At 30.6% G+C, this 15,324-nt stretch overlaps 1 protein-coding gene across 9 annotated transcripts in view; it reads left to right on the top strand.

Moving 5' to 3' along the window:
• LOC106464149 (calcium uptake protein 3, mitochondrial-like) overlaps nucleotides 1-15,324 on the top strand; it is a 131,844-nt gene that overhangs the window by 99,272 nt on the left and 17,248 nt on the right. For all 9 annotated transcript variants that reach the window (XM_022391833.1, XM_013924267.2, XM_022391840.1 and 6 more), the window contains 2 exons: nucleotides 4,997-5,094; nucleotides 6,278-6,455. In XM_022391833.1, the coding sequence (XP_022247541.1) occupies nucleotides 4,997-5,094; nucleotides 6,278-6,455 (276 nt within the window). The remainder of the gene's footprint in view (nucleotides 1-4,996; nucleotides 5,095-6,277; nucleotides 6,456-15,324) is intronic.

Here is a 15,324-nt window from a genome sequence, read left to right on the forward strand (position 1 = left end):
ATGGATCCATACTTTAACAGCTATTATGTTCATAACTTATGGATCCATACTTTAATAGCTATTATGTTCATAACTTATGGATCCATACTTTAATAGCTATTCCATACGTTCATAACTTATGGATCCATACTTTAATAGCTATTCCATATGTTCATAACTTATGGATCCATACTTTAATAGCTATTATGTTCATAACTTATGGATCCATACTTTAATAACTATTCCATACGTTCATAACTTATGGATCCATACTTTAACAGCTATTCCATATGTTCACAACTTATGGATCCATACTTTAACAGCTATTACATACGTTCATAACTTATGGATCCATACTTGTCGAAACGTTGTACATTTGCTGTCATGTTAAACTTATATTAAAGTTTTTCTTCATTACCCATTTAAGCCGTCTCCAGCCATTATTAGTCTCAAAGTGGATTCCTCGTCATCGAATATGTGCATTATTATTCATACAGACGCTTAACTACATCATTTCCCATTTCACAAGAAGAATGAGTTAAAAACTAACATTTACTTGAAAATTGTATCAGTAATAAACATATAACAAGAATTAAACATAATTCATGATTTTAATTATTTGCTTAAAGGAGTTTAAATTTTAGGAAGACCAGGATTTAGTGTAACTTTACATTTTTGAAGCATTTTTCATGTTATTTTTGATATTTTAAATATAAACTTTTATCCTTAGATATGTTTAAAAATTGGTTTATATAACAGAAAATGATAAACATTTGCAGATGTTCCTCTCCAAAAAATAATAATAAGATTTAAGATAAATTTTTTTCTGAAGCTACTTATCTTGACAGAAGCATTGAAGAATAAAATGTTAAGTGTGAACAAAGGGTTATTTCTGTACATCATCAAAGAAAGCAAACTAAACTGTACACCAGCAAGTATCTTATTTGTTTTTCTTTTTACACTTGTATTTCTACAAAAGGCAGTTACCGTCCATTCTACAGAGTTTCATTCAAGAATTGTTTAGTTGAAAGTGAAGTTAGGAAGTCATTATTATTGTTGGTGGTGAAAGTGATGAGTTTTAGTGACATTATATTGTACTAGCTTTTATGAAATGAAAGTAAAAGAAACTGAATGGTATAGTCACTTTATTGTTCACCTTTGATCCAGATCTATTCTTTAAAAGGTATTTCAGAGAGGCAGAGTGATTACAAGGATTGAAAATGCTTAGTATTTATATGTTCTTTGATATTTCTCAATGAAAAGTATCAACAGCATTAACTAATTTGATGGTTTGAAAGGTCTACGAGTTCTCAAGAACATTGTTTATATTCCTAACTTATGTTAATGAATATGATTTAATAAATCTCATTATTAAATGGTGATATTTGCATTATTTAAATAGAAATTATCACACAGGATGAATGAAGATTGTTTCTCATTCCCCAAAGTAGACTGTTATAAAAGTCAGAAAAGATAGAAGTGAAAAATTAAACTTTTTCAATCTGTTTCTGATGTTTCAACAACTGTTGAACTTATTTAAGATAATTAACATAATTACTAGAAGATAATTATTAATGAACATATTAATGAAAATCTGGAACAAGTATTAATCTTTTCAAATTCAGAGAGATTTAGTGTTATAATACAGGTTTTTTATATTTTTATCGACACACAGTTTTAAGATTTCTGTCATGCATGGTAGACCTGTAAATACACAAATCAAAACTCTTAGAGAAGGCAACATTTAAAAAGAATAAGAAAACACATTATTAAGTTTTTTTAGTGAACTTGAGTGTAAAGATAATTTTGTTGGTTATGAGAAAAGTTACTCAACTCTGGATGAGAAACTAAATATTTGTCCTCTGATTAGCTAACCATTCTGAGGAGTAGTGTTTTTTGTTTCTTCCATGGTTATGAAAATGTTAGCCATGGTGCAATAGGACCACCATGTTTTTCATCATTTGACTCATTCAGTCGAGGATTCTTAGTCTTGTACATTGTTGTATATATGGTGCAATAGGACCACCATGTTTTTCATCATCTGACTCATTCAGTCGAGGATTCTTAGTCTTGTACATTGTTGTATATATGGTGCAATAGGACCACCATGTTTTTCATCATCTGACTCATTCAGTCGAGGATTCTTAGTCTTGTACATTGTTGTATATATGGTGCAATAGGACCACCATGTTTTCATCATTTGACTCATTCAGTCGAGGATTCTTAGTCTTGTACATTGTTGTATATTTTACCCTATTTTATGAAAAACCAGAGTTTGTTTCTTCTTATTTTTAGTGGAGAGTTCTTTTTTTACATATTTTACTTAAGCCATTTTTTGAGCATTTAAAACTTTCTTTTTTTCAGCCATGTCAAATCCTGGGCCATTTGAACTATTCTCACAACTAAATTAAAGATTTTGTGTTGTAGACACGTGATCATAGCTACACGATTTTTCTACTTTTCCCTTTTTCCGTTACCTTCTGTAGTCAGATTAGATCAGAGACATGAGCCATATTTTCTATCTTATTTGGGTACCAGAAATAACACTTACCACCAGGCATAAAGCATATGAATGTGAATCGTAATTAAAGTAGAAGTCCTGTAGTGGAATGCAGTTGCAGCAAACTCAGCAAATGATCTGTATCTGGCCTAAATGTACATTAGATGGGTGTGAAATGTTTTTAATATTCCAAACAGCATGTATATAATTATATTTGCAAGCAATGCTAGTGTTGATTGATTATTTAATATTTATATGTGCATATTTTCCTGTAATTAGGATTCAGAAATTGATTTTGTGATTAAGTGAATTCAGTGGCTAAAAGATTTTCTTAACCATAAACATTTCTTAGTTTACTGCATTTCATAAGATAAAGTAATTGTCAAACTACATTATACAGTAGGAATATTCATATAAAATTAAAAATTAATTTGTATATTCATATTTCTGTATTTTATGTTTAGAACTTGACTAATCAGTATTAGCTTCTTTCATCCATAGCTGGTACTTTGGATTCTCTTTCATTCTTATATGCATGTGGATAGTTTTTCTTGGAAAGTTTTGTTCTTCATGGCTGTTTAAAGACATTGCTTTTGGATATCTGGTGCTTCTACATCAAGTTTTATGTTTGACTTTTCTTCATTTTGTTAAGCAACTAGTCAGTTCATAGTAACACATATTTTAGTCAGTTTGTGCTGATATTTGATGATGAAAACTGAGATATAGATTTGGTAATGTTTCGAAAAGAGTCAGACATTAACATGTGAATCATTTATGGTGTGTGTGTTCTCTAATTTTGTATGAGTTTTTCCCTACCACTTTATAAAAATTTACCAGTTGCATTCTTTCATCACGTTTTGAGTTAGTTTTATCACCTATTTCTTTGCATGTTTTTCTTTTGGAGTGGACATGAAAGTTTTTTTCCCATCTCACTAGTTTTCTCACCTAATATTGTGGACCAAAGTCTTTTCTACATATTATTGTTAATTCCAATCAAATATTATATCATGTGGATCAAATTTTTTCGTCCATCTTATTGTTAGCTTCCATCAAACATACCATGTTGATCAAATTTTTTCGTCCATCTTATTGTTAGCTTCCATCAAACATACCATGTTGATCAAATTTTTTCGTCCATCTTATTGTTAGCTTCCATCAAACATACCATGTTGATCAAATTTCTTATTCTATCATTTTTTTTTACTGAAGGCCGATGTTAATGTTTACAAGTTTTCAAGACTTAATTAAGTCCATGAGAAAAGTGTATTTATGCAAATACATAAAAACATGTAGTGGGATTGAAAAGAGGTAAGTGTCAAGAGCAGTTACTTATTGCTTACATGTATATTCAATGAGAACGTGTCATTTGAGCCCAAAACTCATCATTTGCTGGATTCAGTGATAACATCAACCCAAACTCATTTTAAAAACATTCTGTTGGTTAAAATATAATATAGGTTTCAACTTCATTACTTATTTGGTCTTATTGCATTGTATCCTAAAAATGATTTTGTTTTATATCAAAAGACCATTGCTGGTTTTGTTAAGTTTATTTATGTGAGCGTTTTCATTAATTTGCATTTGTGTTTGTAGTACAAATAAATGTATGAACATTTTTATTTGCTATCATGGGAAATGTTCCACATATGTAGAAGACAAAAACATTGAATTTGAGGAAAGTTTACAAAGTATGATTATAAGTACCTATACAAACAGTGTTTAGTTGTATATATGTTTAGTTGTATATATCGATTTGAAGCTGGAAAATTTGTATAATTACTGTTACATTAGTTAAGAAAACTACATTTAGTTTTATAACTTGAAATTTTGATCATATAAAAATTTTGCATTTGATTCATTAATTTTGAATTAAAAATTTCTATAGTTGTATTATTTATATAGCAAATGCTCATTACACCAATTATTTTTAGGAGTTTTATTGAAAGGGAGATTCCTGATGCTAAGTTCTTAACAGTCGGGTCTGTTACTAATAAATATTTATTGACATTTGTTACATTTAAAAATTTTTTTAATTAAAAGTATCAATATTTCTAGTAAAATATTGAAAAGACTAATACTGAATCACTCTGTACATGTAAGAACTCACTGCCAGAAAGTTTTAAACAGCTTTCACTAGTAATCAGAATTGGCCATTCACAAACATATTTAAATCCAAAATTACAGATGTTATATTATGTCACTAAACAGATTGTTTATTTTAAGACTATTTTTTACTTGTATTTGTGATATATCAATTACAAATATAGTGATAATAAAAAGTATATACATATTTTCAGCAAGTAATCACAAAATGAAAAATTCAACTGAGCTCTTTATAAAAGTACATCTAAGAAGGAAGGTATCTCTGAAGCTTTCGGGTTTCTTGTTTTGTAGTATCTTTTTTTCTTCTTGATTTTACTGTGTCACAAATTTCATGAAATTATATTTTTCCCCAATAACACAATAAATATTTCTGTCTCATTAAGATATGTTTTTTTCTCATTTGATGAATTTAAGGATGATTCCTTGGCATCCATGGCTGTAAATACTACACTTCTAGTTCACTTGTTTGGTAAAAAAGGAAAAGAAACTTTGTGTTTTGATGATTTTTATAGGTAAGAGATGAAATATCCAAATAACAGCACTTGAATATTTAATGTTTTTGTTTAAATTTAAATATAATTTTTCTATCACCAGGCTACATTAAAATCATAAATACTTCTTAAATGGTTTCATATAGAAACCAAGAAGTACAAATTAGAAAAAAAGTAACAAATTTAATTAGTTTTATAAGTTTAGGTTTCTTTATTTAATTTTGATTGGACTGATCCAACATAAATTATTTTCATGATGTTTTAATTTTCTGTTTTGTTTGTTTTACTAGGAAATCCATTTAGAGCTCTCTATTTTATAATGTGTTACAGTGTTATTTTTATAAATTTTACGATATCATTGTTATAATTTTTTTTTATAGATTGATGATTACATTTTCCTAATCTAGATATTTCCAAGGATTAGAAGAGTGTATGATAATATTATTACAACCACACTAATTTGTCATATCCATTGCTGAGACGATGCAGTTTGCTTAATCCAGAGCTCTTCTGGTTGACTGGGACACTAATGTCTTATGACAAGTGTAATCGTATTCATTCTTCATCAGCATGTAAAAGGCGTACGTACCATAACAATTGTTGTATCAAATGTCTTATATAAATAGTGTTCTGACCACTGCTGTGTTTGTTGTATCCTATTCAGCATGAAGAGCTCTGGATTGAGCAAAACACATCATCAGCAACGAATATGTCAAATATAGTATGTTTGGAATGTTATTGTATATTCTTCTAATTCATGAGAATCCTGAGGGGACTAGATTAAGAATGTTGTGTTTATAAAATGATATATGCCTAATACTAATATCTTATGACTAAGTATTTTTTGCCAGCTTGTAAAAGGCAGACATACCATAATAAGTGTTTTATTTTTACAATTTATTATTTCATTGTAATTCTTTAGAAGCAGACTTCTTAATTTTTTTGTTCTACTTATCCTTCAGTATTAGCAGTATTGACTCAAAACATATTTTATACATAGATAATGTTACTCAGAGAAACTTAGTTTTGGATAATTAGTGAGATATAAACTTAATATTATTCTAAAAAAATTATTCTGAAAAAATAGAGGAAAAAGCAGGATGCATAGGCTATATATATATTTATAAATTTACTATTACACAGTTTGATATCTTGCATCTTTATGGAGTTAAATATGAATTTGAATATATATATATATTTCCAGATTCATGGATAATCTTCAGACAGAAGTTTTAGAGTTAGAGTTCATGGAATTCTCTCATGGAATGCCAACAATTTCAGAAGTGGACTTTGCCAGTATATTACTTCGATACACTTATGTTCACAGTGATGATTATGAAGCATACATCCAACGAGTTCAAGAGCAGATTCCCGAGGAAAAGGTAGAATATTCCTTTGAAAACTCATTATAATACTAAACATTTATTAAAATATTAGCTCAAATTGTCACTTATTAATAACATCAACTCAAATATATTGTGTGTTCCTCAACAAGTATTGAGTGATAGCAATGTATAATAACAATTGCAATGTTTAAAGGAAGTAATTATCTTGTGAAAAACAACATATTAAATCAAAAAGAATTACATATATCTGTACTTTGATTTTGTAAATTTTATACCAAAATTAAACAAAAAGTTTCTGCTAGTGCTTTGTAATTTTTAGATACAAGTTCCTTTATATTTTCTCATTCCAAAAGTGTTTTCAGAATATAAATCTTTCTAGTTAAACAATCAGGTTTTATTTTTATTTCTATGTTATGAGTTGTTCACATTAGGTAATAAAATCTATACCATAACTAATTTTAAGCAATGCTAGTTCTCTTCAGTTAAGCTACGTAGATGGCAGAGATTGGCACCCAATGGAGTGTTGTATGAAGCTTTAGATATGAAAATGGCTTTTTGTAACTTGTAGTTAACCTAATCAAGGTGAACTGATGAGATCTGACTTTCTTACTAAGAATAAATGCTAATTTTTATATAGGTGTCTACACGTACACCTAGCATCAGTACAACATTTATTTTAACACCTAGTCTGCAAGTCAGGGAGACATTTTTGGTGGGTTAATTCCCAAACAAAGCTTTTCAGTACTATCTTATTTTAATTCTGAATAGAAAATTGAACTCTTTGCAATTTCTAGAATCAGAGTTGCCCATCAGTATGGCCGAATTCACAATAGTTTCCAGGCTGTGATGAAGGCTCTTACCTCTTTCCAAGACACTGTAGTGACTGCATATGTTTTGCAATACAAGAGCTGGTTTCTCAGCTCTATAAAAACCAATTTCTCAGTAGTTTTTGCAAGTTCTGTTGTTAGAGACGGTAGAAGAAGGCTCAACAAAGCTTACTCGTTGTCTTAACGTGGCTGAGAACAGTACCTGTCTGAAGTGAGCACTTTTACTATTTTGTGCAAAAGGAACCAATCTTCTAAACTCTGCATCTTTGAGGTCAAACACCATTTAAGGGCGAGGTTCTCATGTTAGTAAAGTGTGTTTTTTTTAGGTTAACAGATTCTGCTTTTTATTGAATTATTTTTTTGTTCTAACTTGAATACTGGAAGCCATGATACACCTCAGTAACCCACCAAATCCCTCAAATTTGATATCAGTGCCTTACAGACTGGGTGACAAATAAACTAATTTTTCTTGATAAATGATTTTTATGGTAAAGATATAAGTGATTTCTAAGAATACTTGAATATAAAAATCAAATAACAAGAGCAACAAAAAAAAATGCTTTACTAATAGTGTGCACCACTTTTATGTTTTAAAAGTCATTATTTTTACTTTGAAACCTGCTGCTTCTTAAGAAAATGTGCATGTGAAAAACATACAGTAGTGAATATGAAAGTTTTATTCAATTATAATAATATCTCTGATATAATCTTGAGCTGCACCTCATGTTTGTGCCAAGAATTAGAGCTTTTTTATATTTCTCCATGCTTCCTTCTCCCCCAGTTAATTTGTAAATATTGTAATTGTGTGTCTTATGTCATCTGTTAACAGAAACTCTAGGCCGATCATCATATTATTACCATCACCACTGAAGGTGGATGGAGGTTATGTTTTAATCTGTGTGTGTTTATGTGTTTGTCAGCAAGATTTCTCAAAATTGACCTGAATGGATTTGGATGAAAGTTAGTATACATTTGGACTATGACCAAACTCAGAAGTGGTTAGTTTTTGGAGGGTCAAGGTGACAGCAAGGTCACAAAAATATAAAAACTCCCTATCTGTTATATTGTGGACCAATTTTTCACACTATTATTGCTCCATAAGTTAGCGAAAAAGGATCGGATTTTGATGAAACTTGGTAAACATATGTTGAATAATATTCCTCTGCCAGAAATGGTTTATGTTCATTGATAACAAAAGAGATACAGACACATTTTCGTATTTTTGGATCACCGATTATAATCATGTTTATGCATTGTACTGAGTGCCTCTCCAGTTCCCTCTACTTTGAACTTAATAAACAACCTTATATGGTGACGTTTTGCATTAACCATTCTGGCAGTTACATGTGTTGCTTCAATGCTTATTGTAGTGCTATTATATTATTTGTTTATCATTTGGCGAGTGTTATTTCTCATTTTATTTCCAAACTTATTCTTGAACTTTAACTTGGTTATATTCTTTAATTTCATTAATTTGTTTTACTACAAATTCTGAATTTCATTTAACGGAGGAATAAACTGGACATCCCCTTTACTTTTACAAAAAACAGCCCATTTTCTTAATTGGTATGAGGAGAGACCTGTTGCTTTTGAATTTGACAGTCAGCACAGTGGTGGATCCATCAGATATGATTTAGGAATTGATTGCAATTTTCTGCATTATCTTGATAATTGTTTATGTTTGAATAGCATCCTTTGATATCTAGTTTCCTTCATTTGTCTTATATTCTTTTCAGACAGATTTTTGTTCATTGACTGGAGTATTCTAAGTGTTTTTCATCTCCCAGCTGGCAAGTTTCTTCTTCTTCAACCAGCATATACATATTTCTTCTTGGCAGGAATGTCGAGAGCCAGCGTGGGCCTCGGGGCAAACATCCTCGCTGGGCCCCCTTTTTTCTCTCTTTTTTTAACATTTTCAAGAATTTATTTAAAAGAAGATTTTAAATTAGGACAGCAACGAGCTCATAAATCAGACAAAATCATAGCAGCAGCCGTTTTTACCTCACAGTATAAGAGTAAAAACGTTAATAAAGTAACAACAAATATCTATTAAATCTATAAAGTAACAAATACATATTAATTATTACACAAATTATTATTTCAGTAGTTCTTAATGTATCAAGTGTCTATATGCAAAGAAAAGACTAAAACTATGGTTTTTATCTTTAAATGAAGATATAGCCTAAAGATGCTTTGCATAACCAGGTTTCATTCCCCCGGGCCCCTGGGCAGCTTCTTGGCTATTATCTGCTTTAGGTAAAAATTGAGGCTCTTCATTCAGTTTTTCCATTCCTGTGTCTAACACTATGCTTTCTTGCATACAATTTTATATGATTTCTTCTCAGGATTTTTTGTGATCAGTGCAGCTTATTGCTGAAGCCTTCATGGGAAGTTCCTAATTTATCTGAAGACAGATTGCTCTTGTTTTTCACTGCCTTTTAGTGACTTGTCTCAGGTGGTATTCATAGTGTCTGCCTTGCTGTATTTTGGATTCTTTAAGAGAGTCTTTATCACAGTAATTATTTTTACCCCAGGCATTTCTTCATTAGTTATGTCTAGCAAACTTCTTCATAGATCATGATTTTGCTGGTGTTCAAAACCAGGGCTAGTCACCATTCCATAATTTTGAATTTTTCTTGAGCCTCATGCCATTCTGGGACTTCTTTGAGTGTCTGCACTAGAGGTTCAGGTTTTCTTCAAAATTTGTCTGCTAATGATACTTCATCAAATATTTAGTGTGGGCTTTCTGTTTGAGGAACAGGTCTTTTCAGCACTTCTAAATATGCTCCATGCATCTTCCTTATCTTAACTCATATTAGAATCTTATAGCTCTTTGTATCATGGGACCAGTGGTGGGCAGATTGACCAGTTATTATTGATGTTTGTATGGAGATATAGTGCCTTATAAATGGTTCTGATCTGATTTGGTGTTTTCCATTTCTGTCTTTCCTTCACATGAAAAGCAGTTTCATCTCAATCTCATGGATGAATTGTAACTGTAAAGTTGGTCATCTTCTGTCCAAGTCTGTGTTTCTATATGTTTATGATTTACAAAAATATAAGTATTGGCTATCAGTTCTGGATTTCTTTCCTTTGAATTCTTTTTTAAGCATTCCTTGTTTCAAGATTTAAATTTTTCATCAGTTCGATGTCTACCTGTGAAAGACATTGTGGATGACAGTTTGATATTGCAGATGTTAATTTTCATATTTCTTTTCATCTGTTTTCTCACTGTTATATTGTTTTGTATATAAGAACCATGTTTGTGAATTTCCTCTCTTCCCTTCAGTCTGGCTTCATTTGTTTTTATCAAGGCTGTCTGAACCATGATATCCTGTTTGCATTAGCTGAAAATTGGTTTCTATAATTACTTGAATGACTGGTTGATTCTTTTGTACTCTCTATATTATACCTAAGCAAACATGAAAAGAACACTCGACTTTATTGTGAGATTAGGATGGGTTGTAAAAGAATCCAAATTTTAGTTTTAATTGACTTAGTTTCTTATCTAATTTGGTATTTTGATCACTGTCAGTGTCACCCTTAGCAGCTCAGCAGTAAGTCTGTAGGCTTATAATACTAAACATTGGGTTCTATCATGTGGTGGGCACAGCACAGATAGCCCCTTTTATAACTTTGATTAATATCTAACACACAAACAATGTTATCTGTAGAAATTAGCACTTTTACCATTATGATTGATGATTGTAAAATCTCTCATATGAAAGGTTCTTTAGTTCCTGACTCCTTTCCTTCTCAAAATACTGTCTTTTCTTTTAATTTGGTGGCTTCAACTATTTTGATACCACTAGGTATTGTCCATTTATACCAATTTTAAAGGGAACTTGCTTCACAGTTGGTGATTTTTAGAGAGACACTTTCTTATTTCAGTGTTTCTCTTAACACAGTTTTAAATAACATCGAACTGATGGTTGAACCTGAACAGCACTACTAAAGGTGTTCATCTGAATTTTGGGGATAAAGTTTTCATTTATTCATGGATATCTTATTTCAGTCATGAGGGATGGACTGTTCTGAGAAATTTGGTTCTTCTTTGTGTTTGGTTAAGGAATCCCATAAATAGTCTGATAATTTGAGCAGTTAAGAACATTTGTACATAAACTTCATGGACACATTATGTACTCCTGTGGTCCTAATTCATTCAATCAATGGTATGGTCATCATTTCTATCAACAAGATGGAGACAAGACAAATTTTCATACTGTGCATGGAGGTTATGAGCCCATTTCTTTTGACAAGCACTCATTCTCTCAATTTACAAGATTGTCACATTTCTGGAGTAATGAATCTCCTGGTGGATTAGGTTTTACACCCAACACCTAGGGTAGTCGTTTCATCATTTGGCTTTCCATCATCTCTGTCAGTCTTTTTATTGGCAGATGACAAGCACCTTTGTGACAAATTTTTACCACAAGATACTGCTTTTTTGACCTCCTGTCCATGATCAAGTTATCCTGGTGGCTTGGCCTAGGATTTATTGGAAAGGTTCTTTCAAAGTTTGTATGGGTCTTAGAAAATCTGAAAGGTTCTTTCAAAGTTTGTATGGGTCTTAGAAAATCTGAAAGGTTCTGAAAATTTGTAAATTAAATATAATGTAAAGACCCCTGGAAAACTAAAAATGGATTCATCGATCATAAAAATATTTGTATGTAGAAATTATTAAATATTATCAAATAAACATTCCTACAAGTCAACAAATTTAAATCCTTATTCCATTATTATCTCCACTGTTGTGTATTCTAATCAGTTATAGTTATAGCCTGAAATATCAGCTTTGGAATTATTTAATAGGTTTTTATGAATCAAAAGACTGTGTGCCAGAAATTTCATTTTTCCAAATACATAGTAAACATGGGTAATCAAGTACCTAAGTGACTGGCCTTAGGAAAGCAACATTGTTTCATTATTAATATCAATCAAACTGGAATTTCACATCTATCAACTTGTCAATTTAGTAAAGGATGATTTGATCGTGATATTAATTTGAGCCTGAACAAAAAATATGTTTGTTGTTTTGCCTCAATGTTTCTGGAGCAGATTTTTGGTTTTAACCATTTAGAGACCTTGTAAGTAATGCTAACAATAATAGTAATGAAGTAAAAATGTTTGTTTATATAAAAATTTAATTAATTTAATATTAGTACTCCAAGTCAGTGCAAAAGCCATGGAGGAATACCAAGTAGTCCACATTGCAAAATGAGTAATCAAATATTTTAACCTTTATCAAACAGTGAGTCACATATTACATATAATTATCTAAATTTTTGTTCTTTTGTCAAATGTACCATTCACTTTCTTGACTTTTTGAAGCATGAAATTTGGCATGAACAAATGACTGTGTGTGTATGTTTCTCTATATATGAAGAAATGCTAAAAGCAAATGTAATGAAAATTAACTACACCAAAATGCAGTCATGAAGTGATAGTTTACACTGTGATTGATTGTCATGCAACCAACAAGAAAGTGCCAAACCACTATGTTAGTCATACTGTTTCCAGTAGTGGTCATTTATATTCAGTTATGGCTCCTAGGACAGAAATACTTCATGACAAGCTTGTAGAAATCAAAGTTGTGTGCTTCAGTAGGAGCTGTATACAAGACTGAAGAGGGAATATGAAACTGGTAGATTTCAAAGGGTCTAAAACCCAAAAGGATCATTTTTCAGATCAAAGTTGTGTGCTTCAGTAGGAGCTGTATACAAGACTGAAGAGGGTATATGAAACTGGTAGATTTCAAAGGATCTAAAACCCAAAAGGATCATTTTTAAGATCAAAGAGTATCCAAGGAGAAAATGTGGTATGTATGTGTAGGGGAAATGGAGTGTGTTTGTTTGTCAAGGCCTGACCACATCTGGCAGCAGAGGTTGGTCTCATATTTATTACACTTGGCCAGTGCACAGGCCTTCCATGTTTGTTTAGTTATGATTGGTAACAGTGCTAGTAGTATTAGCCATACAGTGGCTGCTAATGTAAGGATTTGTTTGAGAAACAGAAACCACCATGAAAGCCTACATATGATTAATCAGTTGTCCCACTACAAAGATTGTTTCAATGACCAGATCAATACAGATTTGATAAAAATTAACTATGATCTTTCTTGAGGCTGAACAAACTGAAAAGGTCGAAAGGCAAACAAACAACTTGGTGAATAGTGGGGGGTATGCACAGCATTTAGAATAGTATTCCACAATTGTACATTAATAAAATGTATGAAAACAAGGTGTAATGCTGTTTGTAAAGTAAAAGGCTCTCAAACAAAGTACTAATGCATTATACAAATTATTCACTTTTCTTTTATCTTTTGTGTGATAATAATTTTTACCATTAAAAATTCAATGTCTAGTTGCTATTACATGTGTATGACTCCTGTATGTTTCCATTACAATATATGTTACTAATAAAGTATATAAAGCACCATACATGTGATAATGAGCAGTACAATATGCAGTTTCCATTTCACTTAAAAGCACATGTGTTATTATTTAATTAAATTGTATAACATTAAATACATTGCAGTATGAAAGGTGGAAATGAATTTCATCATTTTTAGTTTTCAACAAAGCAATTCCATGTGGTTTAATATTGTGTAGACTTGTAGAATTCAAAACTTCTGTTTTAACTATCTCACTACAGGCTCATAACCATTTTGTGCTTGTTGTAGTTTTCAAACCATAACTTTTAATACAGGAAGTGTATCTTCACAAAATTTTTGATAAACATTACAAGGCTTTAGTACTCAAAATATCAATTTTTTTATTAAATTTTTTAAGTAATGATTTGCTCATACATTTTTTTTTCAAATGTTAACTATCCAACATGCAAAGTAATTTTGATTTTAAGATTAAAAATACTTCTATGCATCAGAAAATTGTCAAATTTCACATGGGAAATTTTTAGAACCTCCTAATAACCTCCAGATAATTATCAAAGATTTTTGTTTTTAGAAAAAGCTTTATATTTTATCTGTTACTTTCAATGTTGTATCTCTGTATGGGTTTGGTCAATTTGACTGACTTCGTAAAAATTAGGAAATAGATATAAATTACACTTTTATTTGTTCTAGAATGACTACAAATTATAACAAGAAACCAAAAATGTTTAGTCTGAATTGCTTGAATCTCATAACATTATACATATATATGTTGTTGTTTTTATTTCATTGATCTTTCAGCTGTATCTAACTAACATTACAGAAGTTCAAATGATGTGGTGCACGTGCAGTCATGTTACCGTATCCAACAGTATAAAACTGGACTTTACGAAGTGGTCTGTCTTCAGTTTGTTCTAGTGAACCAGTATTTTGTAAAATACAGTCACATTTCAGTTATAATACATTACATATGCATATATATTATTACTATTTACAAATAAGTTATTACATTTCAGTTATTTTTCTTTTAACATAGAACAGTAAATAAAGAAATATAGAAACAATGATCTTTTTTTCTTTACAAGTTTGTACTCGTTTGCCAGCTTGCCATAATTTTTCAAATTTGGAGGATGTAAAACAAAATAATTCTTTTAGGTTTCATATATTCATCATTTTAAAATAACCAAATATTATAAATTACTCTATCAATATTGCAGAAATCCATTACAATTTACCAGGTTTACTAACTAAACTGTAAAAAAATATTGTTTTTCGGACAACATTTTCACTTACCACATCTTTTGGTGATTTAAGGCAAAGAAATAAGCTAGGAAACTTCCCACCTTATAGAAACTGAGAAAACCACCAGGGGGACATTCTGAGCTTTCCATTGGTTATTCATACATCATAGACAGAAATATGTGTATGTAAGCAAGTATTTCCAAAAATGGAAACAGGTTGGCGGGACATCTTTGTTTGATTCACTATATACAGCAATATCTCAGCAAATAGAAAAGATAGGAGGTTCTTATTTTATATTCTAGCTTTTCAATATCGGTAATTTGAGTTTCTAATTCATAAGAAACTATACACTTTGTATTTGGACATCACAAACATGTAATCTGAACTAATGCTGCATTCAACATATCACATGACACAAAAATCAATATTTAAGATTTTTTTGAAA

Source organism: Limulus polyphemus, unplaced genomic scaffold (assembly GCF_000517525.1).
Source record: "Limulus polyphemus unplaced genomic scaffold, Limulus_polyphemus-2.1.2 Scaffold1571, whole genome shotgun sequence".
NCBI lineage: Eukaryota > Metazoa > Arthropoda > Merostomata > Xiphosura > Limulidae > Limulus > Limulus polyphemus.